At 47.3% G+C, this 14,115-nt stretch overlaps 1 protein-coding gene across 1 annotated transcript in view; it reads left to right on the top strand.

Annotated features, from left to right (window-relative positions):
* The window catches only part of CCDC180 (coiled-coil domain containing 180), a 70,636-nt gene extending 57,193 nt beyond the window's left edge, over positions 1-13,443 (top strand). Inside the window, exons 34-41 of the mRNA XM_029919652.1 lie at positions 1,929-1,995; positions 2,792-2,933; positions 5,905-6,065; positions 6,613-6,750; positions 7,451-7,562; positions 10,700-10,805; positions 11,546-11,681; positions 12,740-13,443. Coding sequence (XP_029775512.1) covers positions 1,929-1,995; positions 2,792-2,933; positions 5,905-6,065; positions 6,613-6,750; positions 7,451-7,562; positions 10,700-10,805; positions 11,546-11,681; positions 12,740-12,871 — 994 coding nt within the window. The 3' untranslated portion in view covers positions 12,872-13,443. The remainder of the gene's footprint in view (positions 1-1,928; positions 1,996-2,791; positions 2,934-5,904; positions 6,066-6,612; positions 6,751-7,450; positions 7,563-10,699; positions 10,806-11,545; positions 11,682-12,739) is intronic.
* Positions 13,444-14,115: the final 672 nt, after the last annotated feature.

Raw genomic sequence — 14,115 nt, 5'->3', positions numbered from 1 at the left:
AAGAAAGTGGATGGACCTTGAGGGTGTCATGCTAAGCAAAATAAGTCAGGCAGAGAAGGACAGAAACCATATGTTTGCACTCATAGGTCTAACAGGAGAACAGGAGAAACCTAATGGAGGACCAAGGGGAGGGGAAGAGGGAAGGAGAGTTGGGGAGAGAGAGGGATGCAAAACTTGAGAGACTATTGAATACTGAAAATGAACTGAGGGTTGAAGGGGAAGGGGGAAGGGGGAAAAAGAGGTGGTGGTGATGGCGGAGGGCACTTGTGGGGAAGAGCACTGGGTGTTGTATGGAAACCAATTTGACAATAAACTATTTAAAATAAAAAGGTGGTACACTCGATGGAATATTACTTGGCAATCAAAAAGAATGAAGTCCTGCATGTGCAACAACGTGGATGGAACTAGAATGTATTATTTAAGTGAAATAAGTCAGTCAATATATATGATTTCACTTATACGTGGAATTTAAGAAACAACAGATGGGCATAGGGGAAGGGAAGGAAAAAATAAGATAAAGACAGGGAGGCAAGCGATAAGAGACTCTTAAAATACAGGTGGTGGGGGATGGGTATTAAGGAGGGCACTTGTTGGGATGAGCACTGGGTGTTGTATGTAAGTGATGAATCACTGGGTTCTATTCCTGAAACCAATACAACACTGTATGTTAACTAACTTGAATTTAAAGAAATAGATTTAAAAAGAGGAAGATTTTTTAAAAATGGGAAAACCTAACAGTCCAAAAATAGAGGATTGCAAACCATGGTGCTTACATACTCGACGGTGTTACACAGCCATTTAAAAAGATATCTTAATGTGGGGGAACACTTAACAAGTGAACAGAATGTAAAATACATAGGAACCTAATTCCAAACTGACTTTAAAAGCAGCCGGAAGGAAATAGAATAAAATATTGGCATTCATTTTCCCCTTTGCTTTTCTGTGTATTTCTAATTTTCTCACTCTAATTTTCTCATTATGATGAGTGAATTTAAAAATGAAACAGTGAGTGACCTATATACATAATGTTTTAGAAACTGGCCAGCAATGTGTGTGTACAACAGTCACGGCATCACTTCACAGAAATTGTGAAAAATTAAGTGTCCTCCATCTTATTAAGGTTCTAAGTTAAACTGAATTCTAATACATCTATCCCTTCCCTTATGTCACTCTTATGATTGAGAAAATTGACTTCACTGTCTAGGAATATCCACCTATCTGTGTAAATTTCTTTAATAAAGCCCTGGCGTGCGCAGAGTCAGCCTAAAGGTCAGAGGTACCAGAAGGAGATGTTTGGTCCTTCAGGAAGTCCTGCTTATTTGATTAATAATTATGAGAAACCATTCTTTCTTCTTTCAACCAATACTGAGACACCAATAAGTGTAGACCCTGTAGTAGGCCTGGGGGTTCCATGGTGAGCAAAACTAGACACATGCAGTCTGTCTAGGTGGACTTTGCCATCTTCTGAGAGAGAGAGAGTTTAATCAGGTGTCACAAAAATCAGTCCCAAATCCCTCTGTGGGCCTGAGGACCACTCTGAAAGCATTAGACCAGGATGGTCAGGAATTGCCACCAAGCTGGGATCTGAGGAAGAGTAGGAGCAAATGTGACCAGAGGAAAGTTCACCATGTTCTCTGGGGAGTAATCACTGTGTGCAAAGGTCCCAGCATGGGAGCAAGTAGCTACAATGAGTAATGAGGCCAAAAGAGAATAGACTCTTGGAAGGGGCCATATCTAGCTTGTCACAGACAAGAGCCCTTAAACTAGACAAAGAGAAATATTAGGTGAGAACACACCTGGGCATCACATGAACTGACCGATTCTGGCTGGGCTGCTGAGCACACTGAATATTGTCTGTTTGGTTTTGTCCACACCATTCGGTGTGATTAGACAAGGCCCCTCAGGCATCTGTCTTTTGTGTCTTGCAGGGATTTTAAAGGGATCATCCTGACCCTTCTCTGGGAGAGCAACGAGCATCTGCTGAATGTCGTGGAGGTGAGGGCTGCTGCCCACAGGCCTCTACGTGCCCCTGGACTGGCTGCTGGCACATGGCATGTCCCCAGCTGCCTCTGCCTCTTGTATTTTGCTGATAATGGCTTTGTGGGTGAAACAGGGAAGGGGAGTCCAGCTCCCACAACCACAGGGACCTAACTTCTGTCACCTCATGCGGTGTTTTCTTAATCCTAAAAATTAAACATCGTTCATTCATTTATCCATTTATTGAGCCACCAGACATTTCTTGGACACTAACTCTATGTCAAGTACTGGATGGGCCACGAAGAACAAGCCCAGTCTCCATCCCTGGGAGGCCAGCATGCCACATGGGGTGACAGACATGGCGGCACCGCAGAGAGACAGGTGGGGCTGCGGGAGCTACTCCATGCCCACTTCCAGCACACTCCACACAGGGGTGTCTGGACGCATTCCTGGCAGCCTCCCCCGGGGCTGCAGATCCTTCAGAACAGGGGCTCTGAGTCCTCCATACTTGTGGCCTCTGATCTAGTACCTAGTTTGGTACTTCATAGAAAGCTCTCAACCTGGTCATTGGAATGAGATTCCATTTGGGTCTTGAAGGACAAACAAGAGCCTTGCCATTTTCAGTCACTTAGGCCTTGCGTTCTGGGATATTGTCAGTGATAAAAAAGGCAGTTGGGTAGGATGAGCATGGCTGGCAGAGGTGCCATCCGGAGAAAGGGCTAGGAGGTGTGGAGAGCAGAGTGGAGGATGCAGGAGCACAGGCCAGAGCCCATAGCGAGCATCCTTGCCCAGACACCGCCAACCTCCCTTTCAGGAGTTTTACCGCAAAGAGAAGCACTCAGTCACCAGGCCTGACTGCATGTACGACAACTTTGACCAGTGCGCCGAGAACATCTGTAAGAAGGTCCTGGAGTACCACGACCAGACCAACGAGTACCATAACTCCTGCCTCATAGGTGGGTCCGGGCGGCAGGCGCGCAGGCAGGTCAAGGGTGTGGCACGTGCCACTGACTGAGCAGAGCCTGGGCCTCACAGCCTGGAGAGTGCCCTCCTGACCTGGAGGTCACTGTTGGGGGGGGTGGTGGCGGTGCACAGGAGCCTCCCTGTGGAAAGCTGGCATCTTAGAATTAGGTAAAAAACATTGATCAGATTTAACCCGGAGACACAACAACGCTGAAAAAAAATCACTTTTCTTGAGAAATCTGGTGATTTGTATCACTAAAAATGTTTTGTTTGCTGTACCGGTAATTTTGACAGCTTTACTGAGATAATCACATACCACGCAATGTGCCCACACAAAGTGTCCAGTTCAGTGGAGTTTAGTGTATCCTCAGAGTTGGGCAACCATCCCTGCTTCTCAGTTTTAGAATCCTGTCCCTCCATCACTGCCCTAGCCCTAAGCAACCACTCAACTACTTTCTGCCTCTCTAGACTTCCCTATTCTGAGCTTGCATGGGAACGGAATCACTGTGTGGTTTTTTTGTGACTGGCTCCTTTCATTCTACATAATATTTTCAAGGTTCATCCATATTGTAGTGCGTGTCAGTACTTCATTCTTTTATGTGGCTCCTTCTTATTCCATTGTGTGCATGTGCCACATTTTGTTTCCCCTGCATCGGTAGACGTTTGTTTCTACCTTTGGCTAATGTGAATACTGCTTCTACAAACATTCACACACACCTTTTATGTAGACATATGTTTCCCTTTCTCTTGGATGTATAACTTGGAGTACAATCGCTGGGTCGCATGGTAACTCTGTATTTGAATGTCTGAAGGAAACTTTCCACAGATATTTGTTAAGTGTCGACTGAATGCCTGACCCATGCTGGGCTCTGATGACCCTGATAGACACAGCCTCCTGGAGAATAGGGACATGGAAACAGGCAGGTAGAATACATCTTGCCATTTACACTTACTGTAATGACATTAAAGAGGCTGTGAAAACACGCCCAGCGGCCACCTTTGCCCATATCTCCACGTTTGTCTGCATCTTTGTCCGTAGCCACACGTGTTTGATGCAGTTGTAAGTCCTAATTATTCCTGCTTCTAAGGCAGGGAACCTGAGGGCTCATCACAGGCCTGCTGTGTTGGTTGAGGGGCAGCGTGGATAGAAGAGGGAGAGGCTTAGAGGACAGCTGGACCTAGCTTCAAGGCCCAGCACTGCCATCTCCCTGCCTCACAACCCTGACCAAGTCACCTCACTTCTGTGAGCCTGTTTCCTTGTCTGTAAACTGGAGGTAAAGACAACACTCACTGTGCAAGGCTTTCTTGAGGATTAAGTCCACCACACAGCCCTGCCATATACAGGGGACATAGTCAGTGGTGGCTCTCACTACTGTGGCTGTCAAATGACTGGCATTGAATCTACTATAGAATTTTGTCTCTCTAGCTCAGAATGTCCCCCTGGGAAGTGTGGGCTCCCATCCTATGTGACCTTCCTCAAAAGAAAGGTTCAATGGTCACCTGGGTTTGGGAAACGCTGCAGATGGTATCCCTTCTGGAAGAGTCTCAGGAGACTTCCACTTACTGCAGTTTGGGAGTCCAGGATCCTGGCCAGCTCTCCCACTGAAAACACTGACAAGTATTGGATATAGTATTTTTGGGATGAACTCTTAAATGTATTGATGAGCTAGCCATAAAGTAAGAAACACACAAGGCTCCCAAATTGAGTGAAAATAGGAACTCCAAGAGAGAAATTGAACAGTAACACATTGCCCTAAGGGCATTGCTGACTTCCAGGAGAGCTTGAACCTTTGTTTTCATGGCCTCAAGGGTTTTGGAAACAGGAGACAAAGCCCCAGACCACCCATGGTGGAAAGTCTGGAAGGATACAAGCCACAGAAAACTGGGACCCCATAGGGCTCCAGTTGCAGAGTGGGGCAAATGAGACAGAAACCCAGTCCCCCTCCACTGTCCTGCACCACCACCAGCAGCTGCAAGTAGAAGGAAATTGCCTTAGTAACACAACTCGGCGCTGGGTAAAGCAGAAGGGAAATCCAGTAAGAATCCATAACTATAAAATGGCCTTTGTGCCTGACGTTGATTTTGTTTTATGGATCATCCAAAACACCTCCAGCTGATAATTTAGCTTAAAATGATCATGAGTTGGTGGTGGTTATCTGGTAGACACCACAAATCCTTTCTAGAAAAGAAACCCACCTTCAATTCATGCCTCTAAGGATTCTCACAAATCAAATTTCCAGAATAAGAGCTCACAGTAAACAAAGAAACCACACACACACACACAGAAAAGGCTCCTAAAGCATGAGGCAGCAGAATGAGATCAGTAAAGACTTCAGATACTGAACATACCAGACACAGGATATAAAATAATGTATTTATTACAATTAAATTAAAAAGGGTACTGGAAATATAAGAAAGGAGTGAGAGACTATGAAAATGACCAAATAGATAGGAAAGAAAACCACACAGAACTTCTATATTAGAAAAATAAATAGTCGAAAATTTGAAATTGTGAATGGCTTCTACTATCAGAAAATATCCAAAACACAATGCAGAAAAGCAAAGAGATGACAGTCTGGGAGAGAGGTAACCGGATATGGATAAGAAGATAGGTCTAAGACAGAGCTACTAAGGGGTCCCTAGGGACAGAAAGGGACCAGGGTAGAGGCAGTCTTTGAGGAGATAATGGATAAAACAGATTCCTCAAGACTCCATGCACTTTTCATGAGCTGGGAAGTATCAAAGTATCTTGAGTATCGAAAAGAAGTCCTTTGAATTTGTGTAATCCAGTATTTTCTGTACTGCTCTGACCACAGGACCCCTCTTGATGAGATAGTTGTTACCACGTTGTAGACCAATTCCTTCTCTTTGGGAAATTGCCTTGGGGCTTTGTGGGAGAGATCACTTCAGCACCTTGGCTCTGCTCTGTTCCCTCCCCTGGGCCCCCACCTCCCACTCCTACAGAATTACGGGCCCAGATGAGGAGATTTGAGGAGCTGCTGCCCCAGGTCTGCTGGCTGGTGATGGAGAACTTCAAAGAACACCACTGGAAAAGATTCTGCACCTCTGCCCAAGAGATCCGGGAACAGTTCTGGAATTATCAGGAGAAGCTAGAGATAAGGAAGGTGGGAGCCCCAGGGCCAGTCCTCCTTCTCCGGGACCAAGGGCCCCTGGGAGCTCAGAGATGTAGGCAAGGCATAGATTGAACTGGCCAGGCTGGCATTGTTGGATGGGGGCTGAGGGACACAGGGCATTGGAGAAATATCTTCTTCTTCACAGAAGGTGTTCAATAAACTCCTATTTGGATTTAATGGGTGGGTCTGCTGATTCTATGGGAGTGTGGCCATTGGCGTCAGCAACAATGATCTACCTGGTCCTTGGAGCCATGAGACATGGATGCCATTGACTTTACTGGACTTAAGGCCCTGGTTATGCTGGGGCTGCTGCTCAGCTCTCCCACTCCCCGGCCCTCAGAGTCAGCTCCAGGCATGCCCCCATCTTGCTTTCTCTGCCCTCCTCTGCCCATCCATGACCTGTCACACATGCAGGTCAGAGCACACATCAAGTCTGACTATGGCCATTATTAGGAGAGGACATGGGCCCCTGACATTCTGTCCCTCACCTAGAGACCAGGTCAAAATCCCCACTGATTTCTGGATTGTTTGATTGAAGGATGAAAACGCCCAGAAGCTCCATCAAAATCTCGGACATCCTGAACATACTCAAGAAATGGAGTCTCTGTGTCAAGTGGAAGAGAAAAGGCAGGACGATTTAGACACTGTGGTTATGACTACCAGGGAGAAGCTTGAGGTCAGTGGCCCCATCGACTCCCCAGCCTGGGTGCTGAGGGCTGTACCGGCCCCAGAGAGACCCCCAACTGACAGTCCAGCAACAGCACTGAGCATGGACTCTCGCTGGCACCTGGCCAAATGGGGCATGAAAGCCTGCAGGTTTTATAGGGCTTGCTGGTCATTATTGCCTGGCTTAACTTGCATCTTTTGATTTCTAAATTAATTGATTACAAAATTACTAATGAGAACTTTTTTCAAGACCCACATCTATTTATTTTGTGTTTAGCGAATGGTCTGTGGGTGTTCCTTGGCCACCTCTTTTTTAAAATGTTTATTTATTTTTGAGAGAGAGAGTCGGGGAGAGGCAGAGAAAAAGGGAGACACAGAATCCGAAGCAGGCTCCAGCCTCTGAGCTGTCAGCACAGAGCCTGATGCTGAGTTCGGACGAACTCACAAACTGTGAAGTCAGACGCTTAACTGACTGAGCCACCCAGGTGTCCAGCTTGGCCACTTCTAAATCATTTCCTATCTTTGAGCTCAGTCAGCTCTTGGGAGAGGCCTCTTGTCTGAGGACCAGACTCCACCTGACTTGGACATAGCTGACTCCTGGCTTTGGTCTTGTCTCACCTGCTGGCTCCCCAAGTCCACCCTCAGCTGGCCTTTGGAGGCCAGCCCCTCTCCCTGTGGCAGCAGCCCCCTCCCCTCCATGTTTCCTGCAGGAACTCACCAGGAAGTATGGCCGGTCTTTCATAGCCAACCTGGCCAGCTTCACCGAGAAGTTCCTTCTGCAGCTGGATGAAGTGGTCACCATCGACGACGTCCGGGTTCCAAGTAAGTGGTGCCACCAACCTTATGCCTGAGCCCCAGGGGGTGGGTGAGGTGGAGGGAGATGGGCCCAGGGCATCTGCTTTTCCCCAACTCCACCGGAATGAAACCAGATTCTCTACCCAGAGGACTGATGGTTTTTGGTTTTCATTAACAGTAAGGTGGGATTTTTTAATTATTAAAAATGTAAATCTCAAATGGGTCAAAAATTATATGTAAAAAATAACCCTAATAGTAAATATTTTCATATTCTTGGAGTAGGGACAGCTTCCCTAAGTATGAGATGAGAGCCAGAAGCCATGAAAGCAACGGCTGGCACTCCTCCGTGGCCAAAACAAAAACAAGGAAAACTGTCAAAAACTTGAAAGACAACAGGGCAAATTTTCCTAACAGGCTATAGATCAGAAAAAAACCTAACATCCCTGTGGCAGAGGTTAAATGTTTAAAAAGAGGCAAAGGAAAAACACATGCAATTCAAAAAAGAGAAGCAGTTCATATGTCCAGTGAATATAAAAGATGTTTGACCTCCCTGATGATGAGTAATGAGAATGTGAACACTGTTAGATATCATTTTTCACCCAACAGCCTGGCAAGGTTTGCAAATTGAGCGACAACCAGGCCTGATGAGACCCTTGGAGAGGAGTACGTCAATATCCCTGTCTTGCAGAACCCTCTGTCAGAACCTGCCAAAATTCGGACCGTGTATGCCTTTCACCCAGCAATTCTAACCCTAGGAATTTATCCGACAGAAATACTTACACAATTTTCCACAGAGATCTTTTCAAGCATATTCATCACAGCACTGTTTGATATTGCAAAGAGTTGGAAACAACACTAACATCCATGTGTAGGGGATTGGATCAGTAAATTACAGTCCCAATGAACACGTGCATACTGCGCAGGTGTTAAAGGGGGTCAGTGTGTCTACACATGCTGACGTGCACAGTCAGCAAGGAATACTGTAAAGGGAAAAAAACAAGTTGACAATTAGTACTTATCTATGATACCATTTTTTTAAATGCATATATAATATAAACATGTATATTCACATATATGTATGTGAATCTGTGTGAGAGACAAGAGACGGAGAGAATGAGAAAGACAGAACCCGAGGAACAGGTCCCACACTGCTGACAATGATCATCTCTGATGGATAGGAAGGTGATTTATTTCTAAATCTAAAGGTGATATCCTAAAATTTTTTCTTTTCCCCATTAGGTGATGTTTAAACTTTCTCTAATATGTGTGTTGCTTTTATAACTATATAAAGATTAATTTTTTAATGTTTCTTTTTTAAAGATTTTTTTAAACATTTATTTATTTTTGAAAGACAAAGAGAGACAGAGATGAGTGGGGGAGGAGCAGAGCGAGGGAAACACAGAATCTGAAGCAGGCTCCAGGCTCTGAGCTGTCAGCATAGAGCCCAACCAATGTGGGGCTTGAACTCCCGAATGGCGAGATCATGACCTGAGCCGAGGTCAGACACTGAACCGACTGAGCCACCCAGGCGCTTCTAATGTTTATTTTTGAAAAGGTGGGGTGGGAGGCGAGAAGGGTCAGAGAAGAAGGGAGACACAGAATCTGAAGCAGCCTCCAGGTTCTGAGGTGTCAGCACAGAACCTCATGCGGGGCTCGAACTCACCAACCATGAGATCATGACCTGAGCCAAAGTCTGATACTTAACCGATTGAGCCTTCCAGGTACCCCAAGATTTAAGTCATATAGTAAATATTATCATTTACTTAAGTAGTGAGTGATTAAAATATATTATTTATTTTTTAAAGTTTTTGGGGTGCCTGGGTGGGTCAGTAGACTGAGAATCTGACTTTCGATTTCAGCTCGGGTTGTAGTCTCATGGTTTGTAAGGTCAGTCAAGCCCCATATCAGGCCTCGTTCTAAGCATGGAGCGTGTCTCTCCCTTTCCCTCTGCCCACCTCCCACTTGCTCACGCATGTACTCTCTCTCAGAAGTTTTTATTACAAAGACAATACATTTCTATAGTAAAAATGAAAAACTCAGTCTTAATTACAAAGAAACGGAAGAACACAGTCCTTCCACCCAGAACTAAGTGCCCTTAATATTTGCTGTCCCATCTTTCTAATCCTTTCCTTTTGGACACAGGCCTGTGTGTGTGTGTGTGTGTGTGTGTGTGTGTGTGTGTGTGTGTTTTACAGGGTGTGTGCTCTTCTATGATCTAATTCACCTTCGGGTAGATGTTGGCCAAGCCAGTCAACCATCTTGAGCATTGTCACTTGCTGCGCATTGTAATTTATTCCTTAGTCCCCTGCTGTTGAATGTTGGGCCCTTTCCAATTTTTCACTCCTTTAGTTGTGCTTCAGGGAACATCTGCATCCTTACATCTCTATTCTGGGGCAACAGGTTCCTAAAAGTGGACTTTTTGGGTCATGATGTAAATGCATTTTGAGGTACTGGTCATTTTCCCATACTGGACGTCTCTCTGTCCAGTGCAGGCCTTGTTTGGGAAAGCGAGGCCTGCAAAGGCACTAGAGATGAGGCCTGAGGGAGACCAGACAGAGCAGCCAGCAGGGAAGGCACTCCTGGTAACTTGGAAGGAATTGTGGGGCTGGAAGACCCCTGTTCCAGCCCCAGGAAGGCCCCTCCTGCTGCAGCTCTGGCTTCTGGGCCAAGCAGCCTGGTCCTGCCCTCCCGGCAGATCGGGGCAGCTCCTGCCTGCTGGCCACTACTCTGCTGGTGCACCCCTGTCAGGAAGGCACATGAAAGGACAGGTCAGCGAGCCAGACATCAGAGGGACAACTCTGAATGTGTTTGCCCCAGGGATAGTTCAGAACACATTTGAGCTAGTATTAGCCAAAGAAAGGTCTACAAAGCTTATTTGGAGGCTTGTGGAAACTGTGCAAAGGTCAGAGCATCGTGCTCTGGGCTTTGGAGCAGGGAAGACCGCCTAAATCACACCTCCCGTCACCAGCCCCCCAACACCCACTGGGCCTTCAGATCTGGTGCTTTCAGCTTTTCTGTGGGGCTGGGCTCTGCCTCCCACTGGACACTCCAAGTCAGGAGGGAGGGAGCGAGCCCTCATCCCTCTAAACGTAAGGTCGGGGGAAACCCCCTTGATCTCAGCCTGTGTGTGAGGCTATGGTCATAACCTGTCTTTTGCTTGCCAGGGATGGAGCCCACCAAACAGAAGACATCGATCCTCATACGGAGGAAACTTGCTAGGCTTTCCCTGAAGGAAGAAAGTGAGAAGCCCCTGATTGAGCGGGGCAGCAGGTAAGAGCCAAGAGTATTGGAGAGTACCACCAATGGCTGCATTCACTGGAGCACGATGCAGTGAAATAGTTAGGGGCAACTGTAAGCCTTGGAGAGGTATTCTGTTCTAAGATTCAGTTTCCTCACCTGTGAAAGGGGCATGGCAGCCCACCTGCCATGGTGTTATAAAGAGATGGTTTAATGAGATTGTACTCAGAATGCACCTGGCACATAGTAGGAGCTCAGCAGCTATTAGTCCCCTGGATAGGGAGCCACAAAAGGGCCACCAAAGAAAGGGGGGCCCATCCCAGTATGGGACACATTCTTGGGTTGCTGGTGGCACTGTGAAGCACTGTGTGTGTGCTGAGAGCTGTCAAAGTCCTTGTTCCCTGTGCCCCAAGAATGTGACTCTGGAAGAAGTAAGGCAGTGATTTGCCCAGCATGGTAGGAAAAATGGGCGCGGAATCGATGATGGCCACCTGGCTGGCCCACTGCTGAGGAGACTGAGGCCTGCAAAAGGGAGACAACTGGAAGCGTGGCGTTTCTCTCACACGGATCCAGTGCGAACGTAGGAAAAAGAACTTGAAGAAGCTTAATGTTGAATGCTCAGGAAGATTTTTCTTTTAATGAAGACTTTTAAAACATGATCTTTAAAAAAAAAAAAAGCCAAAGATATGCTAAACTTTTCCACCAGGGTTGGACGGTGCGCTGTGAAGGATGATGACAGTGTGGCAAACTTTTACATGCATGTTTATTTGTAGGAAGTGGCCAGGAATCAAGCCCACTGAAGTCACCATTCAAAACAAGATTCTCCTCCGGAAAACGCCATCCATCACCACCACCAAAACGACCCTGGGCCACCTGGCGGCCGTGGAAGCCCGAGACGCCGTCTACCTGGTGAGTCCAGAGATGGAGCACAGCGCAGCCCAGTTTGGCTGCCTTGGGAAGAAGGGAGCTTCCTGTCACAAGGCATGTTTGGCCCATGGAGCAGGTGACAACTGCCAGGGTGCCCCAGAGCAGTGTCAACACTCAGGGCAGTTAACATGCACAGGCCCAAGCAACAGTGTGGGTCTGAGGGCATGAGCCCCAGTGCCAGGGGAGCCCAGCTGAGGGACACCCCTCCAAATTGGGGATGAAGGAAGACCTTCTGGAGAAACAGTTGAGTCAGAGGGAGGGGACAATAGTAAGAGACATGAGGCCATGGGAGCAGTGGGAAGTGGTGGGTGGAGCAGCTGACAGTTACTGAGGCATCTCACTGACTCCTCATAATGGCCCCATGAGGAAATGAATTGTCCCCCTGGTACTGATGAGGACACTGAGGCTTAAAGAAATGTGTTCCCCTCATGCCCCTATGAAGTAACAAAGGCAGATTTTGAGCCCAGTGCCTATTAGTCACCCCTGGGGTCTGCCTGATGAGGAGGGTGCACCCAGATACCTGTGGCAGTGTTGGTCCTGGTGCCCAGAGAGAAACCTTGTCCTGCCCACGGTACAAGATAGACTGACCCCCATAGGAGGAGAGGCCATGCCCTTCCCTAGCCACCATGCCAAGCCTTGGGCAGAAGGGACAACTCTGCCAAGTTCAATAAGGGCTCAAAGTGTGAAGGAATCAGCCTTACAAGGAAGCCAAGTCCCCTGAGCTCCAAGGAGGCCACAGCGCAGGATGGCAGTTAGGAACGGTGCAGAGTCCAGAATCAAGGGGATGGGTCCTTGTCCCTCTTCAGCCTCTTTATAGCTGGGTGACCCCAGGCAAGATTCTGAGCCTCAGTTTCCCCATCTATAAACTGGACCTGCCTGACAGGTTTCTGGGCAGATTACATGAGAAGTGATTTGTGGAAACTCTTGTCAGTGTCTGGAGTGGGTTAAAAGCTACCCGCTAGTGGGGTACAGCATTCCTTCAGGAACCAGGGTCCAGGAGGCCCTCCTCATCTGCCCCCCTCCTGCTGGTTTGCTCCCAGAAATACTTAGCATTATTTGAAGAGGAGTTGAAGAAGATCCAGGACGACAACACATGGCAGGTGAAGGAGGCCCAGCGCTGGAAGGACAGCTGGAAGCGCTCCGTGGATACCATCCAAGGCCTGTACCTGTGACAGCCTCAGCCCACCCCCACATAAAGGCTCATTTTAATGGACTCCTTCTCTATCCATCTGTCCATCATCCACCCATCCCTGCTCTCTACCCAGCACTGTAACTTCATCAGTGACCAGGACATGGTGTGGTTCCTGCCCATGTGGACAGGAGAAGAGGACAGAGGTGAAAGGGGAGTTCCACGTGGTTAGCAGGGCTGGCGGGTCACGGGCATGGGCCACTTAAAATAGAGACCAGTACTTCAGAGGACATAATTCCAATAAGCATGTTTGGCACTTCATCTTGGAAAATGAAATAATCAAAATATATGGTCGAGTTTATCTACATTTAACAAAGTGTAAGATCATTGCAACCATGCAGCCAACAAAGAATTTACCCAGTCTTGATTGAGTATCTGTCTGGCAATTTCCCTGATCAAATTAGAGCATTTTGAGGAAAATCTTCCAGGACTCCTCAATTTTCCTGGGGGCCCCTTTAATCTTGTGAGACTATGATCCTTCCCTGTGAAGTCTCCATCTTGCCATGTACCTTGTTGATTTTCTCTTCCTAGATTAAACCGCCTAACTGTCCCAGATCACATTTGTTAGTAGCTTTCTGTGGCACTTGGATGGACTGCTTACATTCCTTCCTTGACTTCATTGACTCCTGTTTCTTTTACCTGATTTGCATTTTGACTTTGCATCAGTTTGGATTTTTCTATGCTTTATGATTTTTAATGATGGAATGAGGTAGGCTTTCTCCCATTTTACACATGTGGAAACTCAAGTCCAGAAGGTCAAGACAACCTCCTCAAAGGTATGCAGCCATTATAGAGCCTCAGCATACTTTTTGGTTCCCCAAAAGTGGACAAGGACTTGGGGGCAAGTCATTTGTTTTGGAGATGATCCCAAGAAGCATGAATGAAGTCATAGGGATGGGGAGCCTGGAAGGAGCCTTGGCCTCACAGTGGGCCCCTTCTACTTCCCCTCCACACACACCAGAGATATCCTGTCCTCCTCACCTGTCCCCCACCCAGCATTGCCTGTCCCCTGGCCTGTCACTGACCTACCTCCTGACCTGTTTTCCTGTAGCCACTGTCCACACTAGGGGCTATGGGCTCATTGTAGTTCCAGGTGCCCACAGAGGTGGACTGCAAAACCCCAGTCCTTCCTCTCAAAGCTACCCTGGAACCTTAGGGACTTCCCTACTGAGCAGGTAGTTAGGGAAATGGAAGCTACTGCCCCATGATAGAGCTGCCTCCAACCTC

This window comes from Suricata suricatta, chromosome 13 (genome assembly GCF_006229205.1).
Source record: "Suricata suricatta isolate VVHF042 chromosome 13, meerkat_22Aug2017_6uvM2_HiC, whole genome shotgun sequence".
Classification (NCBI taxonomy): Eukaryota; Metazoa; Chordata; class Mammalia; order Carnivora; family Herpestidae; genus Suricata; species Suricata suricatta.
The sequence above is the reverse complement of the archived record's forward strand: the minus strand, read 5'-3'. Positions and strand labels throughout refer to the sequence as shown.